Raw genomic sequence first — 15,076 nt, 5'->3', positions numbered from 1 at the left:
AGCATGTCCCATGAGGCCCTCTGCAGCCAAGGAGGCCTTGTTTCTTACCATCTCTCCCTTTTCCTCCATGTCAAATGCACTGTCCTCCTTTTTGTCCCCTAGACACACAGCTTTTTCCCATTTAATGGTCTTTGGAACTGCTGTTCCTTCAACTGAGAACACTTCTCTAGGCTCTCCCTTCCCATTCTCCAAGTCTTTGCCAGGTTACTGACTAGCCAGCCAGTCTTTCACAGCACAGTTTTTTATTCCATTCTAAATTGATCGTGTTGATTTTTGTCCTAGAACTTGAGAACTATGAGAGTAGGGACGATGTCCGTCTTTTTCACCAACATATTCCCAGTGTCTAGATTGGTGGGCCTGACATAAAATAGGTTTTAATAAAAATGATGATGTTCTCAAGCTTGAACTTGCATCAGAATCGCTAGGAAGCTGTTTAAATAAATTTCTGCCCCCGTATGCCCCAATTCCTGATTTGGTAGGTCTGGGTGGGGGCCTAAGACTTTTCATTTCTCCCAAATTCCCCAGTGATGCTGAACCTGCTGGTTCTGGGGCTATACATTTAAGAAATTCTGGTACCAGCCATAGCTGAGTTCTTGAGTTCTGGGCTCACATAGTTCAATATTTCCATGTCTGTGTTCTCAGTCTTCTTTTTTATGGAACATTGTTTCCTTCATTCCTTAGGCAAGGCTCTGCTACTGTTGCAAAACATGGGATGGGCTCTGTACCTGTAGCTCAGGTGTTAGGGAGCCGGCCACATACACTGGGGCTTGCAGGTTTGAACCCGGCCCAGGCCTGCTAAACAATAATGACAACTACAGCAAAAAAATAGCTGGGTGTTGTGGCTGGTGCCTGTAGTTCCAGCTACTTGGGATGCGGAAACAAGAGAATTGCTTAAGCCCAAGAGTTGGAGGTTGCTGTGAGCTGTGATGTCATAGTACTCTACTGAGGGCAATATAGAGAGATTCTGTCTCAAAAAAAAAAAAAAAAAGACACGGGATGGACATCACTCTACCAGCAGGCGTTTTCTGATTCTTGGTGCCCAACTATGTGCCTCTTAGCACCTGCTACAAAGGTGGTCCTCACCTGATCAGGCTGTATTGGTTTAACCCTGTACATTAACTATGTCATTCTAGACCACGGGTCCTCCAGGGCCTGTTTTAGTCTTGTCTGTGGTTTGGCTAGAAGCTCAGGAATGTTTACTCTGAGCCCCAACTGGGCATATGATGCTTCTGAAAATGAAGACCTAGACACCTAGCTCCCTTGCAGGCTTCATTATTTGCAGAATGCTTTGCCCACAGCCTTTCTCTCCCTTCTATTTCCTCTATTACCTAACTGAACCCTTAATAGCAGTGGCTTCTCCCTTTTGACTCCAGTGTTTAATTTCTCAAACCTAACTGTTCCTTTTTCTAAGTGAGCTTCAAACTACTGTAATAACCTGTGGAGAGTGCCAGGACACTTGGTTGAGGCACAGCAATAAACGCTAAAATTGGGGAGGGAGTGCAGAGCAATATGGAGGACTCCTTGCCACCTACTTGTGATGAGACAGGGAAAAGTCTTCAGTCCCCTCTGGCTGGGGAAATTTGTACAGAAACATCTCTCTGGGGGCATAGCAAAGCAGCAGGAGACTTTAGGAACCAACAAGGAGGTCTGGAACTGAGGAAAACCCAATGCAGAAGGCAGGTGCTTGGTATGGACAGAGGCTGGCTGGTTGCTCAGCTCTTCCACAGTGGTATGGGGATGGGAAAGGGTTGTCCCGCGGTATTTTGATTTTGGATGGGGCTGCTCACTGGAGCAGCAAGTAGACTCAAATGGTGTCCTGTGGCAGGATTGAATGCTGGGCAGGGTGGTTCTCTAATTGGCTTGGCTGCTGGTGGGGCAATGCCATTGTGGGAAGACCATTTGCATGTAAGGAACAGTCTGAAGGGTTCTAGTGCATGGCTGGCTCTGGAGTATCTACTGAGCTAGAGCAGTCATCCTTGGGGTGAACTGAGTGGCCCCTGCACTCCTACCCCCAGGGCTGCTTTGTTGTCAGAGGACACTATCTGACGGGCCTCCTGGGAAGTCTGGTGAGAGCTTTGGGATCCCAGTCCCATAGGGACTGAATGTTGATGAAAGAAACAGGCCCAGATTGAGGGCAAAGAAGTCAGGAAGACAAGATCTGGTCTCCTTTGCCACTAGAGAGTGGCTTCCGTCTCCTATATACACAGTAATATATAGGAGTGTTTTCTGTCTCCTAACAACACCACAGCACCACCTGGTGCCCAGGCATGCATACACACACACACACACACACACACACTTTTTTCTTTTTTCATTTTGTTTCCTTAGTTTTTTCACTTTTTCTTTTGTTGTTGTTGTTATTGTTTTTGTTTGGTTATATTTTTATTCTTTCATTTTTACATTTTTCAATAGCAAGGGCTCTTCCATTTTTGTTATGATTTCTCAGCCCCCTTTATTCTTTTTTTCTTTTTCTTTTTTTTTTGAGACAGAGCCTCAAGCTGTCCCCCTGGGTAGAGTGCTGTGGCATCATAGCTCACAGCAACCTCCAACTCCTGGGCTCAAACAAGTCTCCTGCCTCCGCCTCCCAAGTAGCTGGGACCACAGGCGCCTGCCACAACGTCCGGCTATTTTTTTGGTTGTAGCCATCATTGTTGTTTGGTGGGCCTGGGCTGGATTCGAACCCGCCACCTTAGGTGTATGTGGCTGGCGCCTTAGCCACTTGAGCCACAGATGCCGAGCCAGCCCCTTTTATTCTTTATTTCTTTTTCATTTCTCTCTTTTTCTCTTTTGATAAATATTTTTCTACTTTTCTCATCTTTCCTACATAAATTTCTCAAACAACAGCTAAGATATCCCTTTTTTCTTTTTTCTCTTCTTTATCTTATACAATTATATTTTAAAATTTTTATCTATCTTAATTTTTTTCCATTTTTTTTCTCTTCTCTGAGGGGTGGGGTGTCATAGCACTAGTCTGGCTGGGGGAGTCATGGCATTCATCTGGCTCAAGGAGGCCACAAGCTCACAATCTTCCATATCCTTCTAGTTTTGGCCATTGGAAAGAAGGTATTGGTAGTTCCCCATTATGACCACTGATTTCTTTCTATATTTGGCCGAGGTGGGGTCTTGCATTTGCCTAGGGTGGTAAGAAGCACTTAAACCTAAAGGGACCCACCCATCCTGCCCCCTCAAAGTCCTAGAGCTACGGGTGTGGTTTAAGCACCCTGCCAAACACCGCCATTTCTCTTGTCGCTCTCTTTCTCTCCTACTGCCTTTTTTTTCTCCTTCTTTTCAATTCTTTCCTTCCACCCCCCCCTTCTATTTTCCCCCTCTTTTTCCTTTCTTTTTTTGAGACAAAGTCTCACTATGTCACCTTCAGTAGAGTGCTGTGGTGTCAAAGCTCATAGCAACCTAAAAATTTTGGGGCTTAAGCAATTTTTTGCCTCAGCCTCCTAAGTAGCTGGGTCTACAAGCACCCACCACAGCACCTAGCTATTTTTGTTGTTGTTGTTGTTGTTGTTGTTTAGCAGGCCTGGACCAGGTTTGAACCCAGCATCCCCAGTATGTGGCCAGCACCCTAACCACTGAGCTACAGGTGCCAAGCCCTCTTTCTCGTTTTCTTTTCTTTGTCCCTTCTTGCCCTTTTTCCTTACCTTCCTTTTGGCCATATACCAAAAGGCCACTTCAATATCTAAGCTCTGAGACAAGGTAATTTAAAGCAAGGGAGGTAGTGAGAGGAAAAAGCAGGGGAAGGAAGTGAACAAGAAGAAAACACATATGAGGAGGAACAACAGAAAAATTCTGGCAACATGAAGAACCGGAATACAGCAACCCTCCCAAGGGATGATGAGGTGGCTACTACAGAGTATTCCACCTATTAGTAACTAATGAAAATGACAGAAAGGCATTTTAAAATATGGATGGCAAAAACAGTAAAGGGGAGTGATGAGAAAGTGGAAAAAAGGAACCAAAGAATGGATGAAAGATAGGAAGCATATAGAAAGGATATGGCAGAGCTCAAGAATTTAAAGGAATCAATTAGGGAATTTAAAGATGAAGTAGAGAGTATCAGTAACCAATTAGACCCCGGAGAAGAAAGAATCTCAGAGCTAGAGGATAAAGCTCTTGAACTAACCCAGTCAGTTAAAGAAATAGAAAAGAAGATAGAGAAAGCAGAATATTTACTCAGAGTTATGGGACTTCATGAAGTGTTCAACTATATGAATTATAGGTATTCCTGAAGGGGAAGAATGCCCCAAAGGAATGGAAGCCCTATTGGAGGATATTATAAATAAAAACTTCCAAAGTATCACTAAAGATTCCAAAACACTCCTTTTAGAGGGATAGTGAACTCCAGGTTGACACAGCACAAATAGAGCATCTCCAAGACACATTGTAATGAACCCAACCAAAATCAAGATGAAAGAGAAATTTCTGCAAGTAGCCAGGAGTAAATGCTAACTGACCTACAGGGGCAGATCCACCAGGGTGACAGTGGACTTCTCAGCTGAAACTTTCTATGCCAGAAGAGAATGGTCAGCTACCTTTAATCTTCTTAAACAAAACAAAATTTTCAGCCCAGAATTCTGTATCCTGCTAAACTAAGCTTCAAAATCAATGGAGAAATCAAATCTTTTACTGATATGCAAACATGAGGAAATTTGCCACAACAAGACCAGCTCTACAGGAAATACTTAGACCTACTCTCAACACTGACCATCACAATGGACCACCAGCAAAGTAAACACTCAGAAACTAAAGGACAAAACCTAGCTTCCACAATGGTGCAAAGGATACAACTAAGCATTGGACCTCCACAAAATAAGATGAATGGAACTCCACCACACTTCTCAATTATCTCAATAAATGTGAATGGCTTGAATTCCCTACTGAAGAGGTACAGGCTGGCTGATTAGAGGGAAAAAAAGCACAAGCCATCCATATGTTGCCTCCAGGAAACACACCTAACCTTGAAAGACAAAACAAGAGTAAGTGGTAAAGGGCTGGAAAACAATATTTTAGGCAAATGGAAACCAAAAGAAAGGAGGGAATCATAATCTTATTTTCAGATACAAATGGATTTAAAGCAACTAAAGTTAAGAAAGACAGAGTTGGTTACTTTATACTGGTCAAGGGAACAACCCATCAAGAGGATATTTCAATTCGAAATATTTATGCACCCAACTTAAATGCTCCAAGATTTATGAAACAGACATTGATTGGTCTGAGCAATATGATATCCTATAATATGGTAAGACTTTAACATCTCTCTGGTTGAATTGGACAGATCACCTAAATAGAAACTAAATAAAGATACAGAGGGCTAAAATGCAACCTTAGAACAAATGGGCTTAACAGACCTATACAGAACACACCATTCCAAAGCTAAGGAATATACATTCTTCTCATCTGCCCATGGAACATACTCCAAAATAGATCATATCCTAGGTCACAAATCAAACCTCAAAGAAATTTTAAAAAATTAAAATTATACCTTGTATATTCTTAGATCACAAGGCAGTAAAGGTGGAACTCAACTCCAATAAAAATTTTCACCCACACAAAAGGCATGGAAATCAAACAACTTTATGCTGAATGACAGCTGGGTTAAGGAAGAGATAAAGGAGGAAATTTTTACATTCTTCAAACATAACAACAATGAAGCTATAAGTTACCAAAACTGTGGAATACTTCAAAGGCAGCCCTAAGAGGGAAATTTATCACATTAGATGCCTACATCTGAAAAACAGAGCACATCAACAAGCTAATGAATCATCTTAAGGAAATGGAAAAGGAAGAACAATACAATCTCAAACCTAGCAGAGGAAAAGAAATAACCAAAATAAAATCAGAAATAAATGAAATTGAAAACAAAAGAATCACTTAGAAAATTAATGAAACAAAAAGTTGGTTCTTTAAAAAGATAAATAAAATCAATAAACCTTTGGCCAGATTAACTAGAAACAGAAAAGGAACATCTCTATAACATCAATCAGAAATGAAAAAGGAGAAATAACAACAGATACCACTGAGATACAAGAGATCTCTGACTACTACAAGAAACTTTATGCCTAGAAATTTGACAGTCTGAAGAAAATGGATCAATAGTTGGAATCGTATCATCTCCCTAGATTTAACCAGGAACAAATAGATCTCTTGAACAGAACAATAACAAGCACTGAGATTGAAGAAACAGTAAAAAAATCTTCCAACAACAGCAACAAAAGCCCTGGTTTTACATCAGAATTCTATTCAACCTTCTAAGATGAGCTTGTACATATACTGCAGAACCTATTCCAAAACACTAAGAAAGAGGGACCTTCCCCAACACATTCTGTGAAGCAAACATCACCCTGATACCAAACCAGGAAAGGACCCAATTAAAAAGGAGAACTCAGACCAATTTCACTAATGAATATTGATGCAAAAATACTTAATAAAATCTTAGCCAATAGATTACAGCTATAAATTAAAAAAATTATACATCATGATTAGGCTTCATTCCAGGGATGCAAGGCTGGTTTAACATATCCAAATCCATAAATGCAATTCACCATATTAATAGAAGCAAAAACAAAGACAATATGATACTCCCAATAAGTGCAGAAAAAGCATTTGATAAAATCCAGCATCCTTTTCTAACAAGAACACTTAAGAATATAGGTATAGGTGGCACATGTTTTCAAATGAATGAAGTATAACAAACTCACAGCTAACATCATACTGAATGGAGTAAAACTGAGAGCTTTTCCACTTAGAACAGGAGCCAGACAAGGATGTTGTCTATTACCACTACTATTAAAAAGTGCTAAAAGTTCCAGCTAATGCAATTAGTCAAGAGAAGGATAAAAGGGGCATCTAAGTTCTAGCTAATGCAATCAGTCAAGAGAAGGATATAAACGGCAGAGGAGGTCCAACTCTTGCTCTTTGCTAACTATATTTGATCTTAGAAAACTATATGATCTTAGAAAAACCCAGAGACTCAACCCTAAGACTCCTGGAAGTGATCAAGAAATACAGTAATATCTCAGGGTATAAAAATCAATGTCCACAAATCAATAGCCTTTGTATATGCCAATAACAGCTGCCAAGAAGCTAATCAAAGATATAATGCCCCTCACATTAGCTTCAAAGAAAATTAAATACCTAGGAATGTACCTAACCAAAGAGGTGAAGGAACAGAAAAGGAAAATCTCTATAGCATCAATCAGAAATGAATTCCACCCTCTACAAAGAGAACTATGAAACCCTAAGAAAAGAAATAGCAGAAGACACCAACAAATGGAAGAACATACCATGCTCTTGGCTGGGAAGAATCAACATTGTTAAAATGTTTATACCGCCCAAAGCAATCTACAGATTCAATGCAATCTCCATTAAAATACCAACATCATACTTCGAAGAACTGGAAAAAATAGTTCTTCATTTTATATGGAACCAGAAAAGAACCTGTATAGCCAAGGCAATTTTTGGTAATAAAAACACCAGAGGTATCACTCTATCTGCATTTAGGTTATATTTCAAATCCACAGTGATCAAAACAGCATGATATTGGCACAAAAATAGAGACATAGATATCTGGAAATATCTAAATAGAAAACCAAGACATGAAACCAGTCTCTTCTAGCCATCTGATCTTTGATAAACCAAACAAAAGCATATATTGGGGAAAAGCATATATTGAACCTCTATTCAATAAATGGTGATGAGAGAACTGGATAACCACATATAAAAGACTGAAACTGGACCTGCACCTTTCACCACCTACAAAAATTGACCCAAGATGGATAAAAGATTCAAATCTAAGACATGAAATGATAAAAATCCTAGAAGAAAGTGTGGTAAAAACTCTTGAGGATGTTGGCCTGAGGAAAGATTTTATAAAGAAGACTTTAGTGGCCATTGCAACAACAAGAAAAATAAACAAATAGGACTTAATTAAACTGAAAAGCTTCTGCACAGCTAAGGACACAACAATCAAAGCAAAGAGACAACTTTTGGAATGTGAAAAGATATTTGCATATTACAAATCTGACAAAGGCTTGGGAGGATAACTAGAATCTATAGAGAACTCAAATTAATCAACACAAAAAAAGAACAAACAACAATCCCACTTATCACTGGGCAAGAGACATGAACAGAAACTTCTTTGAGGAAGACAGATGAATGGCTAACAAACATATGAAAAAATGCTGATTGTCCGTAATCATCATAGAATTATAAATCTAAACCGCCCAGAGATATATCACTTAACCCCATGAGAATAGTTCACATCACAAATTCTCAGAGTTGCAGATGCTGTCCCAACTGTGGAGAGAGAGGGACACTTTTACTCTGTTGTACCAACAGTGTTATAGACTGCAAGGTAAAACAGCCTCTTTGGGAAGAAGTATGGAGAATCCTCAAAGAACTCAAATTAGACCTTGTATTTGATCCCACAACCCACAACTAGGCATATACCCAGAAGAAAAAAAATATTTTTATCATAAAGGCATTTGCACTAGAATGTTTATCACTGCTCAATTTACAATCTCCAAGATGTGGAAACAATCTAAATGCCCATCAACTCAGGAATGGATTAACAAGTATACCATGGATTACTATTCAGCCCTAAAAAAAGATGGTGACTTTACATCTTTTGTATTAACCTGGATGGAGATCAAACATATTCTTCTTAGTAAAATACCACAAGAATGGAAAAGCAAGTATCCATTGTACTTAATTTTATTATGAAGCTAGCAGATGATCTAACACATGCCTACTTGGGAGAAAAACTTAATTCTATTCAAGATGGGGGGAGGGGGAACCAGGGAGTGGGAATAGGAAGGGAGGATTGGTGTGCTACCACTTAAAGGGCACACGGTAGGGGTGTATGGCATACTTTTTTGGTATGGGACACAATTACAAGAGGGACTCTACCTAAAAAATTCAAAAATTGTGGATGTTTGTACTCTTATAATAACCTGAATTTTTTTTTTTATTTTTGGCAGTTTTTGGCCAGGGCTAGGATTGAACCCGCCACCTCTGGCGTATGGGCCTAGCGCCCTACTCCTTTGAGCCACAGGAGCTGCCCAAACACCTGAAATTTTAAAAAATGCTAAAATTGGTTTCAGGGGGAAAAAAAAAGAAGAAGGGTGAGAGAGAATCAAATTCTGATTGTATCTTCCTGGTGCTCTCTGAAGAGCACCTAATCATTCTGAGCAATCTCAGTGCTGCTCCCTTGCCTGCTACAATGTTTATAGGTGGGCAGAAGAATTGGGGTCCCTGGAGGCCCTGAATGAAGTACAGGATCAGGACGTCCCTGGGTCCTACTCATGTTCTGCTTTGGGAGAGACTCACCTTGCCTTGGTGCTGGAGCTCCACCCAGCCTCCATAGCCAAACCTCTGCAGTGGGGAGAAGCACAGTTAGTCTGGAAGAGCAAAGAGAGGGCTGCACTCAAGGGGCATCCTTAGGACAAAGGATCCTGAGCTTGCTCCTTTTTTTTTTTGAGACAGAGTCTCTTTTTGTCACCCTTGGTAGAGTACTGTGGTGTCATAGCTCACGGCAACCTCTAACTCTTGGGCTCAAGCAATTCTCTTGCCTCAGCCTCCCCAGTAGCTGGGACTACAGGCACCTGCCACAACACCCGGCTATTTTTAGAGGCGGGGTCTCACTCTGGCTCAGGCTGGTCTCCAACCTGTGAGCTCAGGCAATACACTTGCCTCTGTGTCCCATGGTGCTGGGATTACAGGCATGAGCCACTACGCCTGGCCCCTGACCTTGCTCCTTTTAAGCATCACCTTCCCATTTCCTTCTTTTTTTTTTTTTTTTTGAGACAGAGCCTCAAGCTGTCCCCCTGGGCAGAGTGCCGTGGCATTACAGCTCACAGCAACCTCCAACTCCTGGGCTCAAGCGAGTCTCCTGCCTCTGCCTCCCAAGTAGCTGGGACCACAGGCACCCGCCACAACGCCCGGCTATTTTTTGGTTGCAGCTGTCATTGTTGTTTGGCGGGTCCGGGCTGGGGATTCGAACCCGCCACCTTAGGTGTACGTGGTTGGTGCCTTAGCCGGTTGAGCTATAGGCGCCAAGCCCCCATTTCCTTCTTATACCCATGTATCATTTAGTCAATATTTATATTTAAGTTAATTTACTTTTTTTCTTATAAATATATTTATGCAGGAAGAAAATTCTATACCCCAGAAGTGCTGGTTTTATCTTTTCTCCTAATGTAGTTTGAAATTTTAAAATGAGTTTAAAATCTACAAAATATTTGTTTATGTACCACCTAAAATCATTTCATGGGCCACCCCAACCTGGGTAATGAAACCAGGTATCCACAGTATTTCCTCAGAAGGGTTGTTTAAGTCAAATCATGTCTGGGACTTTGTCTTTTAAAACCTTATAGTGATCAGGAGCAATTAAATCATTGCTAACAAAAGATGTAAATATATGTTTTTATTATTGAAGGCCAGAATTATTTTTACCCCATTTAAAATGAGAAGAGTCTTTGTAAGTCCCACTATTAGGCACATAGTAGGTGGTCAGTAAAACTTTGCTAAAGGAAACGGATGCTAAAGGATGATCATTATCATCATCCTTGTTGCTATGGATAATTCACTGTAGACCAAGCTGAAACATTTTTCAGCACAGCTTCTTGAGCTCCAGTCCTCCTCTTTGTGAAAGCAGAGGAGTGTGGGTCTCAACTTCAGAAACAATGGTATCAGGTGTCCTTGAATCTACTGTCTTTCCAGCTCAGATTTTTTTTCAAAGATCCTAATTGTACTCTGAGTAAAATCATTATTAGCAGGTTACAATGAAAAGATTTCTCAAATCCCAGTTCTCTGTAATCATGAGTTAATCATCACCCCAGGCCTGTTAGTTCTGCTTTTCTATCTCCTCATTATACAAGAAGGTCAAGGTTGTTTCTGCAACAGTATTCCCCTGGACCAGTTTCCTCAAGGTAAATGTGGTGGTGCTCTAGAGAGATGACCGTGGCCCCCATAGCACTAGGATTTTAGGTTCGTTTCTATGTCTCAAGCAACTCATCTGTTAAGTTAATAAGTCTTACCGGCACAAGGTTTTATGTGAATTAAATTATTTCTGTCTGTGGCGTACAAAGTATTGTGACTATTAATAGAATGATGGTGAAGATATGTACTGGCTCTCTGCTTGCCTCATGTGAGAGACCATTGCATAAGAAGAAGCCTGGTTTATTGGGACTAAATACCCTTTTCTCTTTCCAGGCACTGGGTGGCGATTGGAAGAGGAGGCCAGGTAAAGAGCCAATAGCACGTGAGCTTGGAGAGTTTTCAGGTACACATCTCTGGCTGTCCTCATGCTCTCTATCTCTCAGTTTCCTAAGCAATTTTGATAATGCCTTTAGGACCCTACATGGGGTGGGTACCTAGAAAGGCTCTTGGTAACCAGTTCTCTGTTCAAACTGGGGGCAATCTTGGGATAGAAGGCAGGAAATGGGAGGTGAGGTTGTGACACAGGACACCTGATGGAAAGTTTTCTCCTCTCAGGAAAGAAGAGGCATTATTTTAGCTCTCAAGGGTCTTCCAGATAGGGAAACCTCAGGGCATAGGACAGAGAACCTTGTATTTGTGGCTTATTAGGGAATGGCTCACTGGGACCTAGGTTTAGTGGGAAGGTGACCATCCAGAAGGAGTCTGAAGAGTGCATTCCCCAGAAACAAGTTATTTCTTTTAGCTAGTGGCTCAAATTAGTCTGGGGGTTCTTAAAGCCTGGGTTTAAGTCTGCATTCTACACTGAGAATGCAACAAGAGTAGTTAGAACAGCCAGGTTCTTCTTTGCATAATATGCCTTACACCTGCTGTGGGAGGAACTGAACAATGGTTCTTCTGTCAATGAAATCATCTTAACTATAACCGGCTTGCTCTCTGTCTTAGTCCATCTGGGCTGCTATAGCAAAATAATAATAGACTGGGAAGCTTATAAACAGCAGAAATGTATTTCTCACAGTTCTGGAGGCTGAGTAGTCCAAGATCTGGTAAGCACTTGCTTCCTGGTTTTTCGAAGGCACTTTCTAGCTGTGTCCTCACATGGCGGGGTGGGGGGTCAGAGTGGGGCAAACAAGCTTCCCAGGGCCTATTTTATAAAGACACTAATCCTTAGGCCTCAAAATCCATGTTTGTATAAGGAGGTGGACACCACGGAGCTTGGAGTCCCTGGTGCTGTGACATTCTTTTTTCAGAGGGTCATGTTTGCTAACTCTCAGGGGAGGAGAGTGCGGGTGGGCAGTGTCCTCTAGTGACCACCATGGGAGTTCCCAAACATTTCATGTGAATGTCCTTCAATATTCAATTAGAAAGAAAAGCTGTAATATTGGACTTAATGCTATTTTCTGGGCTTAGAATAAAGGCTATTGTGAAATAACAAATGCCCAAATTTGGAGTTTTCTCAAACTCTCACATTAGGTAGTATACACTATTTCTTCCATTAATTTATTCACTGCATCATTCATCAGGTAAATACTCATAAATGATGGCTAGAAAATGGTGAGCACAATAAGATGTAAGAAACTGTGTGTGAGGCCAGGTGAGGTGGCTCATGCCTATAATCCTAGCTCTCTGGGAGTGAAGCAGGAGGATTGCTTGAGCTCAGGAATTCAAGACCAGTCTGAGCATGAGCAAAATCCTGTTTTTTAAAAAAAAAAACTAGCTGGGCAGTGTGACAGGCACTTGTAGTACCAGCTACTCAGGAGGCTGAGGCAAGAGGATGCCTAGAGCCCAAGAGTTTGAGGTTGCTGCCAGCTATGACCCCATAGCGTTCTACCAGGGCAACAGAGTGAGATTCTGTCAATAAATAAACAGAAAGTGCATGTGCAGGCAGCTTCCAAACAAGCCAAATGTACTTCCATGTAGTAACCCATGTGTTCCTTTCATAAAATCATTAACACCGTGAAATGGCATTTACCCTTTAATAACATATGGGGGGGATGACAACATTCAGAACAACATATTCCCATGTAAACATTTAAACTCCTTTCAGGAGTGGGGTAGATTAATAGGTTTAGCTTTTACTAGCAGCTGCAGTGCACAGACTTTTAAAGATGGTCAGCAGCGTTTGTAGTTTTCAATCCTAAGTTTCTACCCCCATCCCAAGTCAAAGAAACCCTTCAGATGGACATTCTTCAAGGAGATAACTATGAAAAAAAAATAGTTTCCTCTACTTGCACAATAGTTTTAATTCTAGTTTGAATTAATTCATTTTTCCTCACTTGAAAAGATGGGCTATTATAAGAGGTGTGAACATACTGGAAGACTGCTGAAGACTGAGTAAGACCTGGTATTAATCCTGCACAACCCTCTAGCCAATTTTAAATTTCTTTCATACTCTCCACCTTCCTTTTTTAGAATTCATTGAAAAGTTCTTAATGACAAAAGAAAATTTCCACCTTTAAAGAAACACAAGAATGCTCTTTAGAGATAGTCATTGTATAAAAGCTTCATGTCATTTATCCCAGAGTTTCTTTTGATACACCTACCACCTAGTTCTTCATTACAAGAACTTACAGCTTAAAGAACATCAAAAAGGAAAGATATCAGTGTCCTAAAATAGACTCAAATTTTTTCACAAAGCTATCTCTTGATGCTTTTAAATCTTACTTCAAATAGCTTGGAAAGCAGATATATTTTAGAAGTCACTGAAACCTATCTCATTCCATTTTTTAATACTTTTAGTTGAAATTGTAGCTTTAAATTCTGTAGTTGGCATGTATGTTCCCAGCAGCTGAATATGTGATTTTAAAAAGGTAAATCTGCCTGACTTAAATTGTCCAGAAATTTTAAAGAATGCTTCATTTGAGGGAAAAAGGAGATTTTGAGAAATGACTTATTTCTTTAATCCAGTGTCCTTTCAAAATAAACATAAAAGTCATTTTTGAAAACTAGATGATCATTTTTTAAAAAATGATAAACCAAATCATTTAAAATCAATTCCAAAGAAGAGAAACTTAATGTCTAATTCTCCCCAAAATAGAAAGGCCCAAAATAGAGGCATTGAGAAACCCAGGAGAAGTTTTAGAAATAATTCACAAATTAATTTACCATTACCTTTTTTAGATCTGGCCATTCTTTTGGTAGAATGTGATTATGGATGTCAATTTTCATCTTCACAGGATAAGAGAAGTATGTAAGGAAAGAAGTTTTGATGTCAAGAGATCTCTATGAAAACCATGGAGTTCAATGATTGACTTTGTCCTTTTCTAGCCAGTCAGTAGGCCTGCCTAGCCTCATCTAGGTCTGTTAGACCTGCCTTCTTAAAGTTCAAAATTCTGTTTATTTGTTAACTGGGTTTTGCGTCAACACACTTTGGTAGTCAGGACTCTGGGCAAAAACTTGAAAAAAAAAAGGACTGTACTCAAGCCTTTGAGGTCAAAAGTACAGGCAGGCTGCTTCGAGTTATGGTGGTAAAAAATTGACCAAATTTTTATCAAAACACAGATAGTTTAAAATCAAACAATTTGTGTAAAAATCAAATAATACAGAGGGCTTTTAAAGAAAAGTATGGATCCCTGACTCACCTCTTTTTATACTTGGTTTCACTACCCAGAAGCTGCCACTTTTAATGCTTTTGTTTCTGTTTAGTTGGTTATTTCCATGTCTTTAAATAATATTTAACAATTGGCTTGTTTGTGAAAATTTAGCATATTGAAAAGTTTTATAGGATGTTTTATATTTATGTTTAAATCATAGGAAAAGTAGACTTTTTCTTTTTTTGAAACAGGGTCTCACTCTGTCACCTAGGCTGGAGTATGGTGGTGAGATCATAGCTCACTGCAGCCTTAAACTCTTGGACTTAAGTGATCCTCCTGCCTCGGTCTCCTGAGAAACATGAGCAACAGGCATACACTACCACGCCTGGATAATTTCAACATATAGATTTTTTGTTGTTGTTGGTAGAGATGGAGCCTTGCTATGTTGCCTAGGATGATCTTGAACTCCTGGGCTCAAGTGATTCTTCTGCCTCGTTCTCCCAAAGTGCTGGGATTACAGGTGTGAGCCGCTGTGCCTGACCAGAGTCCACTATTCATATTTATCTTTTTCCTCTATTGCCTTTGTTTTGTGCTTTCTC

The 15,076-nt window shown here is 40.2% G+C and overlaps 1 protein-coding gene across 2 annotated transcripts in view; it reads right to left on the bottom strand.

Moving 5' to 3' along the window:
- Positions 1–14,192, bottom strand: part of ACMSD (aminocarboxymuconate semialdehyde decarboxylase) — a 63,539-nt gene extending 49,347 nt beyond the window's left edge. The window contains exons 1-2 of one of the 2 annotated variants that reach the window (XM_003794373.3): positions 14,056–14,192; positions 9,337–9,381 (exon numbers count right to left, since the gene is read on the bottom strand). In XM_003794373.3, the coding sequence (XP_003794421.1) occupies positions 9,337–9,381; positions 14,056–14,112 (102 nt within the window). In that variant the 5' untranslated portion in view covers positions 14,113–14,192. Of the gene's footprint in view, positions 1–9,336; positions 9,408–14,055 lie in introns of both variants that reach the window. The other variant, XM_023515848.1, reaches the window with a different exon arrangement.
- Positions 14,193–15,076: the final 884 nt, after the last annotated feature.

This window comes from Otolemur garnettii, unplaced genomic scaffold (assembly GCF_000181295.1).
Source record: "Otolemur garnettii isolate 467f Iridium unplaced genomic scaffold, OtoGar3 scaffold00080, whole genome shotgun sequence".
Classification (NCBI taxonomy): Eukaryota; Metazoa; Chordata; class Mammalia; order Primates; family Galagidae; genus Otolemur; species Otolemur garnettii.
The sequence above is the reverse complement of the archived record's forward strand: the minus strand, read 5'-3'. Positions and strand labels throughout refer to the sequence as shown.